Source organism: Coccidioides posadasii, chromosome 3, assembly GCF_018416015.2.
Source record: "Coccidioides posadasii str. Silveira chromosome 3, complete sequence".
In the NCBI taxonomy this organism is placed as follows: domain Eukaryota; kingdom Fungi; phylum Ascomycota; class Eurotiomycetes; order Onygenales; family Onygenaceae; genus Coccidioides; species Coccidioides posadasii.
In genome coordinates, this window is record NC_089409.1 from 1,783,354 (window position 1) to 1,803,688 (window position 20,335).

Consider the following 20,335-nt stretch of genomic DNA (forward strand, 5'->3'; position numbering starts at 1 on the left):
CTGTGTGAACCGAAATCGCCAACGCTTGTACACTTCGCAGCTCGCAAAGTGCCTTGTTCCTGGCGTTGCGTGAAGGCTGCGGACGCACAAAATTTCCCAACTCCAGTCACGTGACTAGACACGGGAGTCCAATGCGCCAGCGGAGTGCAAGGAGAAGTCAGGGCAGAAGAAATGCGAAATGCAAGGCCCTGATAGATAAGCTGTTCTACGGTCTGGAGCGATGGGGGACATAAATTCCAATTACATTTTTGAATGGCAAATCCACGGGTGAAGTCATATACAAGACAACACGTCCTTTAATTGCATCGTCTATGGTACAAGAAACAGAGAAGAACCGATACAAATGGCAGAAAAGTATGAAAATGTGGCGCGACGGCTTTTTTTCCTAATGCCCATGGGCGGGCTCCCCTCTATATCCGACGATCTTCATTCTGCCCAGCATCTCACCGACGGAGAAAAAGCCAATCACTTCGGCAGCAGTCACGCCCACGAGGGCGAGCTGCTTACGGTCCATGTTTCTGATGCGGCCAAGGTAAGGCTTGAGGGTAAGGTTGGAAAGGAGAGTGGAGGGTTGGCGAAGAGATGCGAGGATGGGTTGGAAATAGGCTTGGAATGTAGCGACATTTCTGTGAAGAAGGAATAAATGACTGGGTCCCATTTCGGCGGAAAACCTGTTCTAGACTTACGGAGGAGCCATCTTCTGGGCGTGGAAAACAATCTTGGTGACCTCGAAAGCCACTCGGGAGTAGTAGATAGTGGGAGGTATTAAAGCTATGCCAAGATACGTCAGCTTCATGGTGATCGCAGCGCAATTGAGTGGAATAGTAAGCTTTGAAAGGACGCTCTGCCTGCCCAGGCCCACGAGAAGAAAAAGGCCAAAAAGACATGTCGAAAGGGCGATGGCTTACATTCAACGAACGAAACCATTCTGCCAGTTCGTCCTCCAACCCGCTTCAGCGCACTACCAATTCCCGACACAGCTCCCGCAATTGCAGGTCCCGCACTGGATTTCACCTTCGACAGACCTTCTGACGCCTTTGCTGCGGCAGAAGATGCGGCATCTTTTGTTTTAGCGGCAGCCTCGGACGTAGTCGAGTTCTGTCTGAAGGCCGATCGGCGGATCAGTAATCGCGATTGCCGCAGAGCGATGCGGGATGCGGCGACTGGCATCTTGAAAAGAATGTTATCGCAAGAATCAGCAAAGTGCGAGAGGTGCGACTAGTGGACGACCCTGAGGCGGGGATAAGGCTGTCAATTGCGGGCGAAAGGGTCGAGGTTGAAGGGCTTCTTCTCTGAACAATTACGTTTCGCTCGGGAAGTTCTTGGAAGGGAAAAAATGTCATTTGGCTGGTGCCTCACGTGATAACTATCATCCTCCAGCCAGTTTTTCCCCTTCACAGTTGCTTCATTGCTCGCCACAACCAGCGCACAGCACTGAGCATTGTTCATGCTGATTGAATTCGGGGGTGTTGTTGATGAAGAAGCCTGGATTTGTTGTTATCATTATTCTCTGATGGGAATATCGATTCAAGCAGCCGATCGTGCTGTGTGATGTAAACATTGTTTGCACACAGCCAGTCTGTGGACCAAGCAGGTTCTCAAACCTGAGATCATGTACATACATGTGTACATGCATTAATAGATCCAGATATCAATGATGGACCTCTTCATGTCTTGATGGCCAATCAACGGGGTGGCACTGGTTCACCAAAGAATGTCATCCTAAAGCTATCTGCCCGATGGACTGAAATATATACAGTACATCCATATGTACCCCAGGATTGTGCTGGTCTCGTTGCTGCGCTTAATAGTTCTCACCAACTCACATGTTACTCCTCTTCTTGCCTAGATGTGGTTTTGCTAAGTGGGCTCTTTCGCTGGCATAAGTGCAAACAAGAATTTTTGTAGCACATCGGTCAGCCAGCTCCAGAAGTCGGCGGCCACAGCAGTGGTATCACAACCGGAAAATGGCCATCATGGATCATGTTATTGACTAAAGCATTGAAAGTTCATTTTCTCAAAGCAAGGCAGCCGTCGCAGCTTGCCAAAATCCTACGAAAGAATTATTATCTACATCACATTACCCAGAGGCATTGGGTGTCTTTTCATTGGCATATTTGTCCTGCTGCGCAACTAATCCAAGTCAAAGCGGCCTTTCTACTACTCTTCCCGCCATTGATAGGGTTAAGAATCAGCTCTATGCTAGTTTCTCGAACCTTTGGCGATGCAATACGTTTACACCGAGTTTAACACGCCGTGAGCCTAAAGAGGACGGCTGTCGGTTGTCCGCCCTTTCAGTCCACTCCGACCACACAAATCTGCAGCCCATCCAACGAATGCCACGCTGTATGGCTGCCGCAACTTCCGGGCGACTCTTCCCACAGTTTAATTACAGCTTCTCCTCTGGAGATTCCTGTTGTTGACAATACGTCAATCCGGAGAAATTAAAGACAGTAAACGGCTTAAGGGGTACCCCTCCTACGATCCAATTAAGCGCAATGTATAAGTCAAGGCCTTACAGTCTCACCGCTTTGACATCCCCTACAGGAAAGGTAGGACCTCCATTTGCCGGCAAAGGGGATTTGATTGGTGCACTATATCATTTCAGTGGATTCTACATTCTCGATACAAAATCAAAAGACAGGCAATCAACTTATGGATCCTATATTTGGGTGTATTAGGCGCTTGGGGCTATCGCACCGATACCTCTTAATATAACAAAGAAATATGTACACACTTCTCACCGAGACGCACAGAGCTGGAAATGAAATCATCGATCTTGCCTTGGTCAATGAATTTCGTGCTGTGAGGTCTGGAGATTCGCGACCTCTTCTTGCTTCGACAATCGATGTGACAGATTTCCCAAACCAATATCATATCTCTCTGAATATGATGTGGGGCGCAAGAGTCATGATGGTTCTGAGAGGTGGATATACTCGGAAAAAGATATCGAGAGTATCGAGGGTGTCTCTCAAGTAGAAGAACAGATCCTCAAAGAACTTTCTGTCAGGCTTCTGAGTCTCTATAGGGACTTCTTTATCCTCGCATTTCAACCCACAAATTATCGTATGTATGATATATCTCATGTTTCTTGTCGATTATATGATTCTGGGGATTATATCACAAGTCACCTGTACCGCACCACAAGCAACCATGAACAGATTCAGCCGCGGATAAGCGTCTCTACTGTATACCCCTTCTTGGGCAAAGGTCGAAGCTTTGGATTTGTCTGTCGATCCCCCAGTTTGTGGTCAAACAAAAATCCAGATAAGTGAGGCACTGCCGACGATACTTCTACTTCGATGAAGGATATTTCACAGCGAAAATGGATTTAAATCGGGAGAAGTTATTATTGAAATTCGAATTAATGGAATATGTGGGTAAGTGTGATTCTCGGTGCTCTAAACCTGGTATCTAAAATATATGACTTATGGATGGAAAGGCATTCTAGAGTTCCGATATTCTGGCATGCAGGATGCATCAGCCCGATGATCGTCACGGGCGACCATATCCTCAGCCACGAATCCGCCGGAACAGTCATAGAAGCGCACCCAGACATAACTACACTCAAAATAGGCGACAGGCCACCCATCGAACCCAACGTCATCTACAACGCGTGCGAACCGTGTCTTGCAGAGAGGCACAACGGATGCGAAAATGTTCAGTCTTTATCAACGCCTCCGGTTGACGGGCTACTTTGGTGATATGTCAATCACCCTGCCATCCAGTGTCATAAGATTGGAGACATGAGCTACGAGAATTGTACATTACTCGAGCCTTTAAGTGTTGCCTTGGGTGCCAACGAGTGAAGCAAATTACGACTTGGCGATGCCGTCGTGATCACTGCCGTTGGCCCAATCGGGCTGGTAACGTTGCTGTGCGCTCTTGCGGTCAGGTACTACTCCTGAAAAAAGTGCCACCGGCATTATCCGTGAAATTAACGATAGCACAGCAGCTATGAAAAACGAATTGCGCCCTCATTTCGTCCTTGAATGTACAGGCGTTCGAAGCAGCATCGCGGCGGCTATCTAGAGCGTGAATTTTGATGGAAAAGGTCTTTGTTGTCGGTAGCGGGGAGAATGAGATGGAATTACCTTTTATGAGATTAAGCACATACTGCATCGATTTGCAATCCCGGTATCGATACAGCAATACTTGGCCACGTGCAACCAGGCTGGTGGAAAACGGCATCATCGACCTGAAAAGACTGGTGACGAGTCGGTTTATGCTGGAAGAAGCGGAGAAATCTTTTGAGACCGCAGCAAACCCAAAGATGGGTGCAACTAAAGTTCAGATTGATTAACCTTGAGGGGAGCATCGAGGAAAAAGGGCTGCAGTTGTGCGAGGTTGAACACTTGGTTCTGCCCTTCGGAGTCGAGATATAAGCCCTGATGGATGAAATTGGACATTCTATTCGCCAACGGGTCGGTTGCCTAACACATAAATAGTGTACTACTTTTACGTTTGTGTCCTCCATAGGCGCCGAGTTGTTTCATTTATCTGTCAAAATCGTTCCCGCATCCAGTGTCGGGCCTTGTGACGTTGCACTTCGATGTGGCACGGTAGGTCTAGAGAAGTGAGGGGGCCATCGCCATTGATAATGCACGTATGGTAATAGTGTCGGTTTGAAATGATTGCGAAATGGTAATCGAGAGGATATCCATCTATCCTTGCAGATTGCCGCAAGAGCGCTCCCGCTATTATGAACACCCGAAGCCAGAGAGCAAAGGTTCCTCCTCAAGGCACTAAAGTTCTTGGCGCTTTGAGCTTGTCTGTACATACTGTCTTGGCGCGTCCGCCACGAACTTCCCCCCAGGCGTTCGATTTGATCCTTGATTGATATTTGGAGATTTGGGCGTTTTCTTTTGCCAGCTGCAAGGAGTGGAAACTCTAACAAAAGAGCACAGTACCCATGGCTGGCTTTTCTCCCTTACGTTGATCCAGGTTTGGGGCGGCAGAAATGCCGATAATGTTCTAGTTGATGCGTTACGTCAAGGGGCTTCAAGGTGGTACAAGCTGGACAGACGGTTACCTTGCAATGAAAACTAATGTCAAGGTTGTCCCTTACAATGACTTTGATGTCGCAGATCATCTTGGTTCTACTACAGAAGGGCAAAGTTTGTCTGACTGGTACAAGCATGGATACATTCCAAATTTTCGCCGGGCAATTAGTCGTACAGTGGAATACGCACTCACTGATTTCTCTTTGAGTAAAGTAGCCAACCTCCTGACACCAGACAATTTTGAGAAGTACCTCAACAGAAGTGCGGGATGGCAGAAAATATGGCATCGCGACATCAAACGACTCAATTTTAAAAAATGTTTTAGCACCCACGTGCCGAACGGTACTACAGCTGTTGGCTTCGATCCCCTGGACTGCGGAGAATGGATATCCCATTCCTATGAAGCACTACCGATGGAATACGCTTGGCTGATAGCCTTTGACATCCAGACGCTGATAACACTCATGGAAGGATCAAAATATGCTGAGAAGAGACTTGATATGAAGCTCGTTCCTGGCCTAAAGTTGAATAGCGTCGGTTCCGGCGGTACCAACGAGATGGGTGTGTGTTAAACCACGATTAACTCACAATTTTTTGTGGCTGATATTCAGGGACAACTCTTTGACCCGGCAACAAACCTTCTTGACCCAGTTTCTGAATAATTACTTTACGGGGAAAGCAAGCCAAGACCATTCAGAGAACCCGGAATATCGTCAACACATACTACGGGATTCGGCCCTCAAGACACCCAGGTAAATCATTGGCGCCTTCGTAAACTGGCGTAGTAATGATATACAGACGTGTCTCTAGGAAAAATTGATGGCGGTGCTTTTGACTCTCAGATTAAATCGAATTTCCGCGGGCTATACCCTATTGTCACTCAGCCTATCTACCTTCTTTTAATTCCGTGGTTTAGCAATATAACCATATCAATCAGCGAAAATGCCATTGTGATGGATCTCTGCGCTCAATTTAAGCGGTGAAAGTTACCTTGTGCAAGGCCTTAAAGTCCGTGGACGATATGTATTGGAATAAGAGCTGGATCAGCCATACAGATATCAAGAACTGAGGCAGCATTTACTTCGAATTGGGCGCAGCGATGAAGAGCTGGGACACGGGCGAGCTGCCACCCTAGTCCTAGACATTTGAAGTCAACTCTGTGAAGCTTTGAGAATTATTTCCTTGACCTCCTCGACTATCGTGCCAGGGACGGACTTCAGTGGCGGTATGGCATTTCGTTCCATAAAGTGCGCAGTTTGCCTTTGGCAATTCTACTTCTCCATCACCCTACGAGTCAGTCACCGTGAAAATACGATACTACCACTTGCTGGTTCCTTACCTCATCGTGTTGCCTCCATGGCATGACGTTGTAATATGTGGATTTTGGACAGGATCAATTGGAGAGTTGTTATTCGCAACTCAAGCAAAGTGGAAACCGGCTTTGTGGATAGAAACCTGGACTTGTTTGCCAGGGAAGATCGGGCCCATCGTCGCCGCTGACGTTTCAATGTCCTCTACTCTCCGGAAGCGTGTAATTTACACTAGAGATAAAGACTAATCCAGTTTCTACACGTAGTCCTCGCCATCAAATACCAAATGGATTTTACTAATCCCTGATTCTTCGCCTGTTGATGCCGAGGACGGAGGATGCTTGGTTCTTCAGGGGTGAAGAGCCCCTTCTCCGGTGACGTCACCAACCGCCATACCATCGACTCGCCCGTCGTTTTGATGACCGAACGGCTAAAATTGTTTAACGGCCTTTGCTGGCTTCGATATGGAGGATATCAGGTATATAAGCGCGTCAAACGTCCAGCTGGTCGGACTTTACTCCTACACACAATTCTACACTATTCCATGACTCGCTTCTACCATTCCACTCACATAAAAAGACCTTACTAAAACCAATCTGCAATCATGAGTTATAACAACACCGGAAGTATGCACCCTTTGAGCAATGACCCTACGCAGGGCGGCCAATTCGGCAATCTCCCATCGACTACCGGTATTCACGGCTCAGCAACACAAAACCAGCTCGATCCCACGAGCGGCGCGAGGACGGTAACTGCCGGCGGGACTGCCGGCCCACACAATTCTGATATGGGGAACAAGCTAGATCCAAGAGTAGACAGCGGCACTGGTCACAATACCCATCCTACCGGCAGCAACGCCGGTCCGCATAGCTCTGGCGTCGCCAACAAGCTTGACCCGACGGTTGACAGTGAGACTGGGCGATCTCGCACGGCTGGAGGTAGTCCTACCAAGCACAGCGGCACCGGAACATATGGTAGCACAGGTGCAACGACCGGTCCAACAGCCGGACCTCATTCTTCCAACCTAGGAAACAAGCTAGACCCTCGCGTTGATAACGACACTGGGAGAACCATCCAAGCGACTGGAACCAATCGCGGGCCCCACGAATCGAAGGCCGCTAACAAACTTGATCCCACCGCCGACAGCAGCATCGGGGCATACCGCACCACTGGGAGCACCGGAGCCACTGGTCCTCATGCAACCAGCGGTCACGGACCGACAGGTGGTGTCGGCACCACTGAAGCTACAACAGGATCATCAGGCAAGTCCAGCGGGGCAGGTGGAACCCTAAAGAGCGTTGCAGCAGGAATACATGTAAGTTGAAATCCCAGCTCCCCCCCCCTCCCCCCAATAAGGTTTATGGGTTGAATGGCATGCGCTGACACGGTCTTCGTTCTAGGGCATGGGGGAAAAGATTCGTGGAGCTACTGGGGCAGCCATCGACAAGGCAACCAACGACCCAGAGGGTCGTCTGAAGAATGAGCAAATTAAGAAAGAGGGTGAACGGGAGATGCGCACTGGCCAATTCTCGAAGGATACAAAGGCTCGCGAGGGTCTGCATCACTCATCTGGAGGAAGCTTTTAATTGTTGACGGTGCGCTTGCAGCTGTTGTATTGATTTTCTTTTTCTCTTTCGGATTGTCTGCACCCGGTTTATTTTCCTGTACTTTATCAGTATGATACCTTTCCAAGTGTGTGGTACGAAGCGCATGTATGTTGGTATGTACATATTTTGATGTCATGAGAACGAGGCAAATGAACGTTTATTCCAGATCGAAGCTGCAGATATGTAAGCCAAGCTATACAAACAGCGCAAACTATGCAAACTATGCAAAACCGTACAGGTCAATGCAAACAATGCAAAGTGGGGCCGGTGGATCTCGTTAGCGCCTTGGCTATGACGGCATCGGCCTTCCTTGAAGGTCGCTTGCTCCGTCCGCAGAGCGCCGACGGTCGACAGGAACCCAGCGAGCCAGCCAGCCAGCCAGACGATCACCGCTGCTCGTCGTCATTCCCGGGCATGAAAGATGCGTGACTGTGCGATTCCAGGCTCTGTGGCCGCATGTCCGAATCTTGTCTGAGAGGGTTGTTTTTCTTGGTGGTTTTAGCATAGCCTGTATGGTTCGGTAGGTTTCAAAACCCGCGCCTGGATCCGTTCCAACGAGCATTTCTATGATTTGCGCTATCTTGTCAACGGGATACGAAGTGGACAGTGGCTGCTGAGCTTTAAGTGACAAATCATGACTGCATCGGTTCCCCCGCCATCGCTCCACGGTTTACATTTTCACGCGCTTTTAACATATTCATCCGACATAAGTCCAGTGTCCTCCCTACCAACGAAACCTCAATGAAAGTTGACATCAGACTTCCATTGCTTCCATTGTCTGCATTTTCCCTTTCAAGCGATCATTTTGGTAGTCGCCCTTTGCCGGGCCTGTTACATCTGATAGAAGTCCCCTGTTGTTTCGAACCACCGGCGAAAGATAGACGCGAGCTCCCATGGCCGGCGCGGCTGCTCAAAATAGTCCCAAGGCACGAGGAGCCACAGAGACAGACCTCTCCGAGTCCAGCTCCGACGATGATTCTACTTTAGCCCTTCTCGAGGGCACTATCGACCCAATTTATGAAGCCAAAGCTAGGCTGCTGAACAAAGCGATGCAGGACATTGGCATGGGCTGGTACCAGTGGCAGCTCTTCATCGTGATTGGATTCGGTTGGGCGAGCGATAATTTATGGCCAATCGTGACCTCTTTGATCTTCACTCCTGTGAAAAATGAGTTCCATCCCTCCCGCGCCCCTTACCTGACCCTCGCTCAAAATATTGGATTGTTGGCTGGCGCTGTGTTTTGGGGCTTTGGGTGCGATGTGTATGGGAGGCGATGGGCATTCAACTTAACCATTGGAATCACCGCGGTCTTTGGGCTTGTTGCAGCTGGATCCCCCAATTTTGTTGCCATTGCCTCTTTTGCGGCATTGTGGTCCGTGGGGGTTGGTGGAAATCTTCCTGTGGATTCAGCAATATTTCTCGAATTCTTACCCGCCTCTCATCAATTTTTGCTTACAATTCTATCCATCGACTGGGCCCTGGCCCAAGTTGTGGCCAATCTGATCGCATGGCCTCTCTTGGGAAACCTAACGTGCCAGGAGAACACCACCTGCTCTCGTTCGGAAAATATGGGATGGCGCTACTTCATGATCACCGTTGGCGGCCTAGCGATGATAATGTTCATTCTGCGCTTCGCCTCTTTCACCATCTTCGAATCTCCCAAGTATCTCATGGGTCGCGGAAAAGACGAAGAAGCCGTCCGTGTCATACACGAAGTTGCTAAACGTAACGGAACCACCTCCTGGCTTACGCTAGAGCATCTCGAGACCCTCGGGCCCCTGCAGACCGGCGGCACCTCCGGCGCCATACATCGAAATCTGGAAAAATTCGACTTTGGCCATGTCAAGGGCCTCTTTGCAAATCCACGCCTCGCATTCTCCACATCTTTGATAATTGTCGTCTGGGCATTCATCGGTCTCGGATTCCCACTTTACAACGCCTTCTTGCCATACATCCAGGCTTCCCGCGGCGCCGACTTCGGAGATAGCTCGACCTACATAACCTACCGTAACTCACTAATCATCGCCGTTTTAGGTGTCCCGGGATGCCTTCTTGGCGGAGTGCTGGTGGAACTTCCACGATTCGGACGCAAGGGGGCGCTCTCTGTTTCCACTGTCCTAACAGGCATATTTTTATTCGCCTCCACGACAGCGATGACGTCGAATTCCCTGCTCGGCTGGAACTGTGCATATAACTTCATGAGTAATATCATGTACGCGGTGCTATATGCGTATACTCCAGAGATCTTCCCGACAAAGGATCGGGGCACCGGTAACGCGCTAACAGCAGCGGCAAACCGCGTGTTTGGAGTCATGGCACCGATCATCGCGATGTTTGCAAATTTGGAGACTGCAGCACCGGTGTATGTCAGCGGCGCATTATTCATTGCGGCAGGGACATTGGTTATTTTCCAGCCTTTCGAATCTAGGGGAAAGGCTAGCCTTTGACCTTCTTAATGTTCCTTTTCGGTTGGTCAATTGTTAGGATTACCTGACATACTTAGCTTGCTAAAGATTTTGGGTTGGTATCATTAGGCTCTTCCATAGAGAGTGCCTAACAGCTGCATTCTCTTTTTCCACAAAGAGCTATCTAGAAGTGAAACAATCTACTATTGGACAAGTAGCTTATATTACTGGGAACCGTGGAATGAACACATTAGGTGGAGTGTCCACCCAATCACTCAGGAATCAGAAGTCCGGGTCCACCTGCCAGGATCCTTCTTTAACCACTGTTATATTACTCGCCCGCAACAATGGCAGTTAGACATTCGACAAACTTCCTATCGGCCTCAAAGTATTCTCCTTCGGTAGACCATAATTCTGGGCGCCTCTCCACTCCCAACAGCGTAATTGTTTTGACTTTGAGGGTGTCTCCAATATTAACCCCGAACTTGCCACTCACGATCTATTTCCCGTTATAGTCAAAATCGATCTCCGTGGCACATTCCTGCTCTAACGATTCTCCATCGTCAAGATATAGACTTCCGGACGCATCCCCATGCAGACCGGGGGCGATGAGAATGTTCAAGGTTTGCTCTCTCAGTCCCGTTGTATTATTTGCACTCCTAAATCGCATGGGAACCACAGTACCACCGCGTATATGAAGAGGGATATGGGTCAGGGGAACGTTGTTAATACGAACATTCTGTCCTTTGCCGAGAATTTTGGCTCCAGTGTAGTAATCGTAAAATATATCTTTCGGAAGATAGGCCTCCACGCTGGTGGCGTTTTCTGTTGTTACCGGGCTCACAAGGATAGCGTCGCCGTAGAAGAACTGCAAATCAATCGCGAAGGTATTTTCGTCCTCAGGATACAGGTAGAAGAGAGGATTGAGAACTGGCTTTCCAGTCTGGGTCTGGTAATAAAAGGCAGTATAGATATAGTCTATTAAATTGTACCTTGTCTCAATAGCTTTCCGCGCAGCGTCAGCCACAGAACCCCAGACATAAAATTCCTGTCTGGGCATCTCGATTTCGTTGTGATTGCAGAAGAACGGATAAAACGCGCCTAGCATCGCCCACCTAGCGCAGAGTTGCTCATCTGCTGCCCCTCCAAATCCACAAACATCAGAGCCAACCATTGGTATTTGAAATATTGATGCAGACGCAAGCATTTGTGCGATTGAGATACGGTAATGATCCCAAGTGCTAACCAGTGGCCAACATGTGCTCCTGCTCCTGCAAATGTGCTTCGGGTGATAACCAAAGGTTGTTTTGCTAGGCGACGGAGGAGAAGTGCTTCTCGGCTTGCAATGCTCATCACTCACATCAAAAGTGTTAGCACGGACACTCTATCATCCGGAGCGCTATTGCCTACTTGTACCATAGAGGTTATGCGCATCGAACTGACTCAGTCCGTTTGCATGAGTGAGATCAGTAGCTATAGTTTGGTTGCTCAGGGCACCAGCTGCGTTGTGTATCTCGTATTGGGGCTTAAGGAGCTCGGGATCGCGCTGTTTAATTCTATTGACCCTTTTCGAAATGTATGGCTGAAAGTCTGGCGGAAATCCGGGCAATGGCCGAGGATTCGGCCGCATCGCAGGAGGATCAGGAGGCAAGTCATTGCTTCTCACCCAAGCATCCGTGTCTTCACAAGGCCAATCGCAGAAGTTGGCAGCTTCATTCATATCAATCCCCAGTGCATCAACATCTATGCCGGTATCAGGGTTAAAAAACAATTCAAATTCATTGTTCCAATATTCCTGAGTGTTAGGGTGGAACCAATCGGGATACGCTGTTTCACCTGGCCACACAACGCCTTATTTGGTGTCAGACAGAAATCCCTTCAAGTACTCCTAGGAAGTGCCACGCGTACCTTTGTATATCGATCCATTATTCAACTTCAGGAAAACATCCTGCTCCATTCCCCTTTCAAAAGCGCCATTGTCAGAATAGTCAACAGCAGGATCTACCATGACAATGTAATGTTGATTACGATCATGGAGATAATCTATTAGCTCGCGCATTTTGTCAACTGGGAACCTGTGAGGGTCAAGGGTGAAAACACTCCGGCGATCCATGTAGTCGATATCTGTCCACATTGTCTCTAATTGGATGTTTGCTTGGCTGTAATTGTAAACTACCTCAGCAACATCGAAGACGTCCCGATACCCATAGCCACACTGATGGAACTAAACGATGTGTCAGCGCATTTCTTCAACTCCAGCGACTTTATGATCCTGGGGTAGGACATAAAACTTAGGCCAAAAGCCCAGTAGGGAATCATTGCTGGAAGGCCGACAACCTCGGCACACTGAGAGGCCACCTCTATGGGAGTCGGGCCGGCCAAAAAGTAAAGATCAATGATCCCTCCTAGAATGTTGTATTCCAAGTATTGCTACCCTTCTCCGTCCTGGCCTATATTTATATCCATTCCATTTGAGCTGAGGAAGACGCCATGGGTCCCGTTGCCGCCCCTGTGCTCGAAATAAATGGGGTGCGCGCCATATAAGTTAGTTCCGCTGGGAATGCCGTATGAATCGCGGTTCCAGATGGTCCTGGTATAATTGGTGGTTTTCAAGCGGAAGGGATCGCTGTGCTCGCCGAGACCGTGCAAATTAGGGTCATCTGGAAGCGAAGTTTTTTAGGTGCAAATATCGTGATTCGAATACAAAGTCAAAGCCGTTAGTGTCGAACAGTACCTCGTCGTTATCTCTCCTGATTGAAAACGCGAACGGAGTGGATTTATACTCAAACTTTAGAATGGGTTCGGTACTGTTGGACCCGATATCCGGACCTGGACGAGATAGCACCGATTCGGGAACTTGGTAGACATCTTCTTCCTCATCATAAATCATAACATGAATGCGAGATGCTTTGTATTTGTAAGTATAATTGTTACGACAGCGCTCAAAGGGAATGCGCTGGAAGGACATACCACCCTGGTACTCCACCTTTAGAACGACTTTTTCTATATCTTCTCCATAAACGTTGCATGGCTGGCCAGCCAGGTGCAGATTGATAACGAGGGAGCTGTTCGAGTGGCGAAGACCAGACACTCGGTACCCTGGCAGCTGGGGAGATCTTGGGAGCTTTGGTGCGTCATGGCACTGGCACCGATACCAAAGAGAAGATCGGAAATCTTCAATCCGGGAATAACAGCCATTTTGTTAATTGGCACACGAAGCGAAGATGACGATAACCAAGACATGGCACAGGAGTCGTCTTGACATCAAGCCCGGAGTGTGAGCCGCTCTTTTGTACAAGGAAACTGAAACAGCCCCAAAACCCCCCGCCCGGCCGAAGCTGCAGCCATCGCGTCTATCGTGTGTTCTTCCCGTAGTTAATCTTGCCCTGGTTTATGTTAGACATTTGTCACGATGACGGTAGGAACACGCTGCGGTGCGACAACGTACATACATACAAACCTTCGCCACAGCTTGCCGACACCAGTGTACAAATGGATTTTTATTTTTTTTTGGCAAACCCCCTGAGATGCCTGACGTTAGATGGTTCTGAAAGACAAATCATTTGCACTTCTGGCCCCTTCCTCTTCCTGTCCTGGTACGACGTGGACAACAGCTTTTGTTGGAAAGTTATTTAAAACGAAAAATCTCTTCCAGCTTAAGGTTTCATCACGGCGGAGAATAACCTCTTTCTCGAATGGAAAGGGGTGAGCTGGAAGTAGTGGTAAATTTCGTATATCCATCTTCTATTGAAAATTGTAATAATGCCCTAAAGCAACCTAGCCAGAGCATGTAGACCTTGTAAATACGAAGGTCTAGCAGCGCTTCGATCTAGAGATTCATCATCCGCGGTGATCACGCTCTGTTCCGCGAGGCAAGTCAGAAAATTGGGTCTATCTCCCAAATCAGTCGTTCTGCCTCGAGTTCGTCTTTATAGCTCTTGTCAAAGGCGAGACTAAACTCTTTTTCGAGTTGGTCATCGCTCTTGTAAGCCCACATTACTCTAGTATAATCCCAGTACTCCGGTTTGAAGCATGCGTGCTCCCAGTCAATGAGACCTGAAAGTCGTCCATTTTGAACAAATATATTAGAAAGATGTAGATCGGAGTGAGTAAAGCATATATCATGCTTTCTCTCATATAACACTGACACCGGGAACGTATGTCTAGCGTCCTTGAGTTTCTCGGTAAGAAAATCGAGGAATTCTCTCTTCGATTCATAAGGACCACAAGGCCTACGAGTTTTAGTGCGGTGATCCATAGTTGGACCTCCAAGGGTATCGCAAATGAGATATTTGTTGGTATTCCGTATGCACCGATACTGTGAGATGTATTTTCCTAGATCTTTTGCAACCTGACTACGTTCTTCGTAGGTCATTCGATAGAATACGGAGTCCATGGGAACACCAGGCACCCGTGTCATGAGGAGGTAGCCATTATTCCTACCGTCTTGAGCAAAGGCAATGAGACGAGGTGCTGGTATCGACGTGTACTTTTCGACTAGAAGAAGAGCGTTGGCCTCATTCTTTGAAGCCCTTTGGCCAAGCTTGAGGCAAAGACCGAATGGGAGATACTTGAAACTCGAATCCTTTTGTGGATCCCAACGATCCATCAATTTAAGGATAAGCTTGAATACCCATAAACGGAGAATCGCCGGGAGCACAAGAAACAAGCACTGTAAAAATCGCTGTCCGGTTCGACCAATCTTCCAATCAGCTAGAATCTGATTAGTAAACTTGTAAGGACAGGCCAAGTATTCAGGTGGGCACATCTGCGGACCTTCTGCAGTTGGTTGCCACCCGTTGTTAATTTGCCTTTCGATGGTCATGTAATGCAGGGAGGCTGAAATTGTTGAGTGAATTTTTAGCAGAAAAGGCTCTGGGAGAGGAGGGCGGTTCTCAGTTTGCGCCGCAAGAACCTTATAGATGGTGGTGAAAAAATCGCTGTCGGAGACTCCAGGGACTGAGAAGTTACCGGGAGTTTGTTTTCTGACTCTCCACTGCGGTTAAATGGAAGACGATTCAGTACGGAGATCACCATATGCTGATAAGGAAATGACCAACATAAGTAGACCCCCCAACTTCATTCGATGACATTACAATATGGCCGCCTCGAAAAGCAGAGCGAACCAATGGAGACATAAGCCAAAGGTTCTTGAGTTCTTCGTTCTGCGTCTCACAGGACTGGAGGAACAAAAAAAGCTTATCGGCAAGCTCGGGGGTAACCGCCGCGTCGAGGAGAGGACGCAAGGTACCCTAGGGACTTCATATAAGCTAAATTTCGAGTATACGAGACGCATAAATATATACCCCAGGCTGTAGATCTTTGTCATTCAGAATAGACGGAGAAACAACATAAGTAGCCTCCAGTCTGTCGCCGTGCTTAGAGATGCAGCATCGGTACTTCTCCCGCTCACGAAGAGCCTTATCCACACTTGAAGAGACGGTGACCTCGTGAGAAACTACAAATGTTAAGGTGCATACTAGCAGTTTAGATCAAGATATTGGCGTACATTTTAAGGCCAAGGACTGTAGGTCCTCTTTGATCGAGCGGAGAATATCCTCAACAGAGTTACCTGGCCCAGCCAGGGATGTTCGACTGAGGATAAACCTTGCTGCCACAGGGCTCTTAACAGCGCGGTTTAGAAACAACTTTAAATGTAGGTGCTCAATGGCAGAAAGCTGTGCAGACTTGATAACCAACCTGGCATCAAGACAGGCACGTTCATCATGGGTGAGAGTAAACACTGGTGCTTGGATGGTGGTCTGCATGGCTCGAAAAGGAGAGAATTATGGGTAACGGGCGAATTAATAGACTACAAGAAGGCAGTCGAGTGTACATTGCTTAATGGTAAGGAGAATATAACATATTGTAGGCTTTCTTTAAACACCCGTCGAGGTTTCTGATTGAAGAAACGCAGTTAGAGACCGAGAGGCACCAGCCACATGATGACATAAATTAATTAGCCTCAAGTGGCGCAGTCCCCCCTGAAGAAGCCAGAACTTGAAATGATTGTTGGGATTAACTCGAACCGACGGAGTCAAAACGGAGCACGGAGAATTACATTCAAGGATGTAGTTAGAGCCAGCTAACGGACACAATGCGCACTCGTGTAAACAACCCTGCTCCGCATATCATAGCAATCTTTGGCGTACAGGAATGCCTCCTCCTCAATCCTCTCAATTTTCTCCTCATCTGGCTGTAAACCAATTATTCCAGAGTCAGCTAGCTCGCGAATCGCCGCCATCGCCCAGTTCTTACATCGGAATTCCTTTTCCACCTTCGTCTCCATAATTCGATCTTTGGCGTACTGCATCCATATGTTGTCGACGCTTTCAACGTGGCCAACTTTCAATGCCACCAACAGAGCTGCGGATCTTGACACATCCTTGTGTTCCATCACGAAGCGCCATTCTGTTCCGCTGAGGGCTTGGTGGTACAGCACGCCGATTTGATCGGTTTGAGAAATGAGCACCCCCCAGTGAAATATGTCTGGCATCCCTTGGTCCCACAGAAGCAAATACACCCCTTTCGGGTCGACTCGTACACCAGTATCGATCGTGGAGGCTTCGGTCCAGTTAGACGAAGGAGCCATTCACTTCGACGAGCCAGTGGACGAAAATGTCTTGCTGACCGAATGCCAGCTCCTAAACATGTAAGTATCTTAGTGGATCAGTGATCCCAGCAACGGAAAATGCACGTGGGATCGAGGGTTACGACACACCTCGTTCTCGACGCTGAACGAAAAGAAAAGTACTCCGTAAGTCGGTTATGCTTCATGTGGTGATGGAGAGAAAACTGCAAACTACTTGTGTATTGGGCATGATCGGAGGTGTTTACATATGGCCTAGCCTCCTTGAGGCCTGTTCACTGGAGTCTGGCCGCCGCAGTTCCCGTTGGGAATAGCAGGGGTGGTTCCAAGGCTTCAAAGCCTCCCGCCGCTGGGGACAAACAGGGATCAACAGTAAGCTCGATATGCTTGCCTATGCTTCCCGATGGTTCCGCAGCTTATTAACCTAGGGCGTAAAAAAGCGTCGACGGCGTTCGAACGGAAGCGGCTTCTATTCTCTCCCCAGGATGGCGTCTGTTGCCTGCGACACATTCCGACGCCTTTAGCGTCGTGGCAGCCAGTAAGTGGTTCACCAACCGGGGCTTGAATCGGATAGTTGGATAGTGACTTCCTCACCGACGCCGCTTCAGCACCGTAAAGCTCTCAAAACTGATGGCCGAACATAGAGAACCCGTCGAGAGTGCTCGCCAAAGAGTGATGGAGCTATTCCATTGCCCAGTTACTCTGTCATTGGCTGGCAAGCATGTATGAAATATATCCCAAGTATCTTAAGGAAGCAAAACCCCTACCAGACCCACAGAGATAGGGTGTTGGGCGCCGGTCATCAGGCTCCCCACAACAAAGTTGAATTCAGAACGGTTTGATGCTCTCTTGTTTGTATCATACAATCATCTTCCCACTATGTCCTGATGCTACAGGGATTCTTAACGCGAAATTTATAGACATCATTACGTCGATAGAAAAGTATTGAAGGAAGAAATCAACGCCATGTCGAATGCCAACAAATCCTTTTAAAAGTATGTCTCTTTTATGTCCAACTCGGCCTTGCCCTCATACTCGTCCCCCAAGCAACACCGGATTTTCGGACCATGGTGCGAGTCCTGGATAGTGATCCGCATAGGGACCGTCCTCGTGAGGGTCCCCGACAAGCCCGCGCCCTGCAACTGATCGAGACTATCTTTTCGGACGCTTGATAAAACAGAGACTAAGCCAAACCCCGTTCCGATTGGTGTTTTGTAGCAGACACATATTGAAATCAGAATCAGCGTGCAGAGGATTGGATGGATGGAGAGCGTGAGGTACAAGGTCCAACCCGCCTTGAGGCCTAACTTTGTTGACCACAGGGTTTCATCGGCTGGCGGGTAGTACATTTCGGGGTACAAGTCATTAGTCGGATTCATATAGATCATACGAGCCCAGAACATGCTCGCAACGGAGGTCGTGAAAGAAGGGATTAGCCATGGTGAGTTGCTCTGGGACTCCGCAGGAGAGTACCGGATCAGCCACTGAGCCAAAATAGGCAGCACGTCGGCGTAATACGGCGTGCTATTATTGAAAACATCTTGCTTGGTTCTTTCACCCGTACAGCTACCATCGACCAGTTGAATGCTGCTGGGTGTCACTGTCCACCGTCCCTGACACCGCTCTCGCTGGATCTCGAACTTATGGGCATCTCTCCTGAACGCACGGCTAATGTCTTCGTCGGGACTACCGTAGATGTTCAAGCCGTATGAATCTCCCCTGAAGAAGCCCAGCAGACAATACGGGCCCGGGTACTCGCTGTGTAGGCCATTTATCAACCCAATTTGGAAGCCATTGTAGAGTGAAATCGTAGACAGCCCACCAGGGTTAGCGGAGTGGTTGAACGCAGTCGTCCAGAACCCATCATCGTCTCTGTAAGAAGATGTAGACGCGTTATATCGAGCGACTGTCCCGTCCACTGAGGCTGATATGCTCCAGGAGCCACCTTCAGTCAAGTTCTGCTGAACGGATGATAGAAAGTCTGGAGAAGGCAAGTCCAGAAACGCTGTGGACGTACTGTCGAGAAGAACCGTGTTAAACCCGTAAGCTTCCGGGAATTTCGGGCCTGAACGAGCGCTGAAGGATGCTGCTATGTAAGGAACGCTGGAGTTGATCATGTAATAGATCGAGTTATTCATCACGTTAAACGTTCCCAGGGGAAGCGGTACGAGGCCGTAGTAGCGTGGAAACTCGGTTTGAGCCTCAATCGTGCTGCTTCCTCCGATGAGCCTTTTGTATGCGACACTGAGGCCTAGAGGAAGGAGGGTGAGGAGGAGGAAGGATGTGCGCCAGCGCATATCCATCTTATCCAAAAAAATGCTCTTCTTGATAATAGCTTCATAGTTTTGCAGCGTCGGGTTTTTTCGTCGGGTCTCGACAATGAGGAAAAGGGTAGCCGCAAGGACACTGGTGCACTCGTTCATCAAACTCAACAGCAAGCCTATGACAACCAGCTGGTTAGTTAATCCCAGTTTCCAAGACAGACTCCACGCAGGTCCGATCGAGGGTTGGATCGCAAGGATTGAGAGAATGAAGCATATGTAGCAGCCGAGCAGGGCGAGGAAATGAGCCTTTTCGCAGTACCATCGTCGTGTTGGCACCCCAAGTGGCTTTGTGGTTTCTGATGTGATCCGGGAGTAAATCATGAGGTCAAAATCGAGGAGAATAGTTGGTGGGTACACTTCGCATCTAAATATTCATAAGTTATAAAGCGAGAGATGGCACATCTATTTTTCCCGAGAACTTGGGTTCAACTTTTCGTTTCTAGGTCGATCACCGTCCAGTTAATATATGAAGAAAATGTGTGGATTCCGCGGAGTCAATGCTGCGACTGGCTCCCTTCTCGGGGTCATTGCATTTCCCACCATATTTGAAGAGGCTGCATCTCAGTGCCATTGGTAGTTCGGGCTTCTCAAGGCTCCAGCCGCCGTGCCATCGCCAAGCCAATTCCTTCTCCGAGAGACGAGCCGGCTGCATTTCATGCATTGTTTTTCTTTTTCTTCAAACGCCTTTCGATGATTGGTTTGCAGCAACAAAAATTGAGGCTGCGGATATGCAGGGGCCATGAGGTGTTCGAAAATAGCTGCGGATTCACCCGTGACATAAATAACAATTGATGATTGGGCTGCAAGATTGGTGAAATGCCCTCCAGCCTGCTCTGCTGCCCTTGTCGCCTTGTGTTTATTTATGAAAGTTGAAGTCGAAATTGGCGTGGCTCCGCCTCATCAGCGTAATGGAACCACTATGGGCTTTGGTGGCGAGACAACTCTAGTTGGTTGCTTGCAGGGTCTTTGGGGAAGAAGCAGGCTATCTTTTTTTCCACAGAGATCTTGAGGCAGTGCCCAACCAGCACCCTGTGTGTGCCATTGACCTAGGCGTTCGCTCCACCATTTTGGGGTCGCTGTCAAGCTTGTGGAGGTTG

At 48.6% G+C, this 20,335-nt stretch overlaps 9 protein-coding genes across 9 annotated transcripts; 3 read left to right on the forward strand and 6 right to left on the reverse strand.

Moving 5' to 3' along the window:
- Positions 1-254: 254 nt before the first annotated feature.
- On the reverse strand, positions 255-1,307 carry D8B26_005545 (uncharacterized protein). Its single transcript, XM_003068994.2, has 3 exons — positions 909-1,307; positions 687-771; positions 255-626 (listed from the first exon to the last, which is right to left on the reverse strand). The coding sequence occupies exons 1-3, from the start codon at positions 1,168-1,170 to the stop codon at positions 386-388; spliced, it is 588 nt and encodes a 195-aa protein (XP_003069040.1). The 5' UTR covers positions 1,171-1,307; the 3' UTR covers positions 255-385.
- Positions 1,308-5,038: 3,731 nt separating this feature from the next.
- On the forward strand, positions 5,039-5,575 carry D8B26_005546 (uncharacterized protein; the record flags this gene model as incomplete). Its single annotated transcript, XM_066124914.1, has 1 exon — positions 5,039-5,575. One exon carries the CDS (start codon positions 5,039-5,041, stop codon positions 5,573-5,575), a length of 537 nt encoding a protein of 178 aa, XP_065980995.1.
- A 1,188-nt stretch (positions 5,576-6,763) lies between these two features.
- D8B26_005547 (uncharacterized protein) lies at positions 6,764-8,096 on the forward strand. Its single transcript, XM_003068993.2, has 2 exons — positions 6,764-7,628; positions 7,714-8,096. The coding sequence occupies exons 1-2, from the start codon at positions 6,918-6,920 to the stop codon at positions 7,897-7,899; spliced, it is 897 nt and encodes a 298-aa protein (XP_003069039.2). The 5' UTR covers positions 6,764-6,917; the 3' UTR covers positions 7,900-8,096.
- Positions 8,097-8,694: 598 nt separating this feature from the next.
- On the forward strand, positions 8,695-10,367 carry D8B26_005548 (uncharacterized protein; the record flags this gene model as incomplete). The annotated part of the gene is made up of 1 exon (XM_003068992.2): positions 8,695-10,367. The coding sequence occupies exon 1, from the start codon at positions 8,814-8,816 to the stop codon at positions 10,365-10,367; it is 1,554 nt and encodes a 517-aa protein (XP_003069038.1). The 5' UTR covers positions 8,695-8,813.
- A 457-nt stretch (positions 10,368-10,824) lies between these two features.
- D8B26_005549 (uncharacterized protein) lies at positions 10,825-11,615 on the reverse strand (the record flags this gene model as incomplete). Its single annotated transcript, XM_066124915.1, has 1 exon — positions 10,825-11,615. The coding sequence occupies exon 1, from the start codon at positions 11,530-11,532 to the stop codon at positions 10,825-10,827; it is 708 nt and encodes a 235-aa protein (XP_065980996.1). The 5' UTR covers positions 11,533-11,615.
- A 109-nt stretch (positions 11,616-11,724) lies between these two features.
- D8B26_005550 (uncharacterized protein) lies at positions 11,725-13,523 on the reverse strand (the record flags this gene model as incomplete). Its single annotated transcript, XM_066124916.1, has 4 exons — positions 11,725-12,176; positions 12,234-12,549; positions 13,060-13,328; positions 13,424-13,523. The coding sequence occupies 4 exons, from the start codon at positions 13,521-13,523 to the stop codon at positions 11,725-11,727; spliced, it is 1,137 nt and encodes a 378-aa protein (XP_065980997.1).
- Positions 13,524-14,202: 679 nt separating this feature from the next.
- D8B26_005551 (uncharacterized protein) lies at positions 14,203-16,093 on the reverse strand (the record flags this gene model as incomplete). The annotated part of the gene is made up of 5 exons (XM_003068990.2): positions 14,203-15,038; positions 15,102-15,321; positions 15,386-15,577; positions 15,632-15,783; positions 15,835-16,093. 5 exons carry the CDS (start codon positions 16,091-16,093, stop codon positions 14,203-14,205), a joined length of 1,659 nt encoding a protein of 552 aa, XP_003069036.2.
- A 317-nt stretch (positions 16,094-16,410) lies between these two features.
- On the reverse strand, positions 16,411-16,917 carry D8B26_005552 (uncharacterized protein; the record flags this gene model as incomplete). Its single annotated transcript, XM_066124917.1, has 1 exon — positions 16,411-16,917. One exon carries the CDS (start codon positions 16,915-16,917, stop codon positions 16,411-16,413), a length of 507 nt encoding a protein of 168 aa, XP_065980998.1.
- A 775-nt stretch (positions 16,918-17,692) lies between these two features.
- Positions 17,693-19,899, reverse strand: D8B26_005553 (uncharacterized protein; the record flags this gene model as incomplete). Its single annotated transcript, XM_003068989.2, has 2 exons — positions 17,693-19,602; positions 19,691-19,899. 2 exons carry the CDS (start codon positions 19,897-19,899, stop codon positions 17,904-17,906), a joined length of 1,908 nt encoding a protein of 635 aa, XP_003069035.2. The 3' UTR covers positions 17,693-17,903.
- Positions 19,900-20,335: the final 436 nt, after the last annotated feature.

Bases quoted from the DNA above. Each gene is read 5' to 3' on its own strand.
- D8B26_005545 (XM_003068994.2), bottom strand. From the start codon at position 1,170: ATGCCAGTCGCCGCATCCCGCATCGCTCTGCGGCAATCGCGATTACTG. The intron at 772-908 runs GTAAGCCATCGC...ATCTTGGCATAG, and splicing joins AATGGTTTCGTTCGTTGAAT to CTTTAATACCTCCCACTATC. The intron at 627-686 runs GTAAGTCTAGAA...CCTTCTTCACAG, and splicing joins GCCCAGAAGATGGCTCCTCC to AAATGTCGCTACATTCCAAG.
- D8B26_005547 (XM_003068993.2), top strand. From the start codon at position 6,918: ATGAGTTATAACAACACCGGAAGTATGCACCCTTTGAGCAATGACCCT. The intron at 7,629-7,713 runs GTAAGTTGAAAT...TCTTCGTTCTAG, and splicing joins GCGTTGCAGCAGGAATACAT to GGCATGGGGGAAAAGATTCG.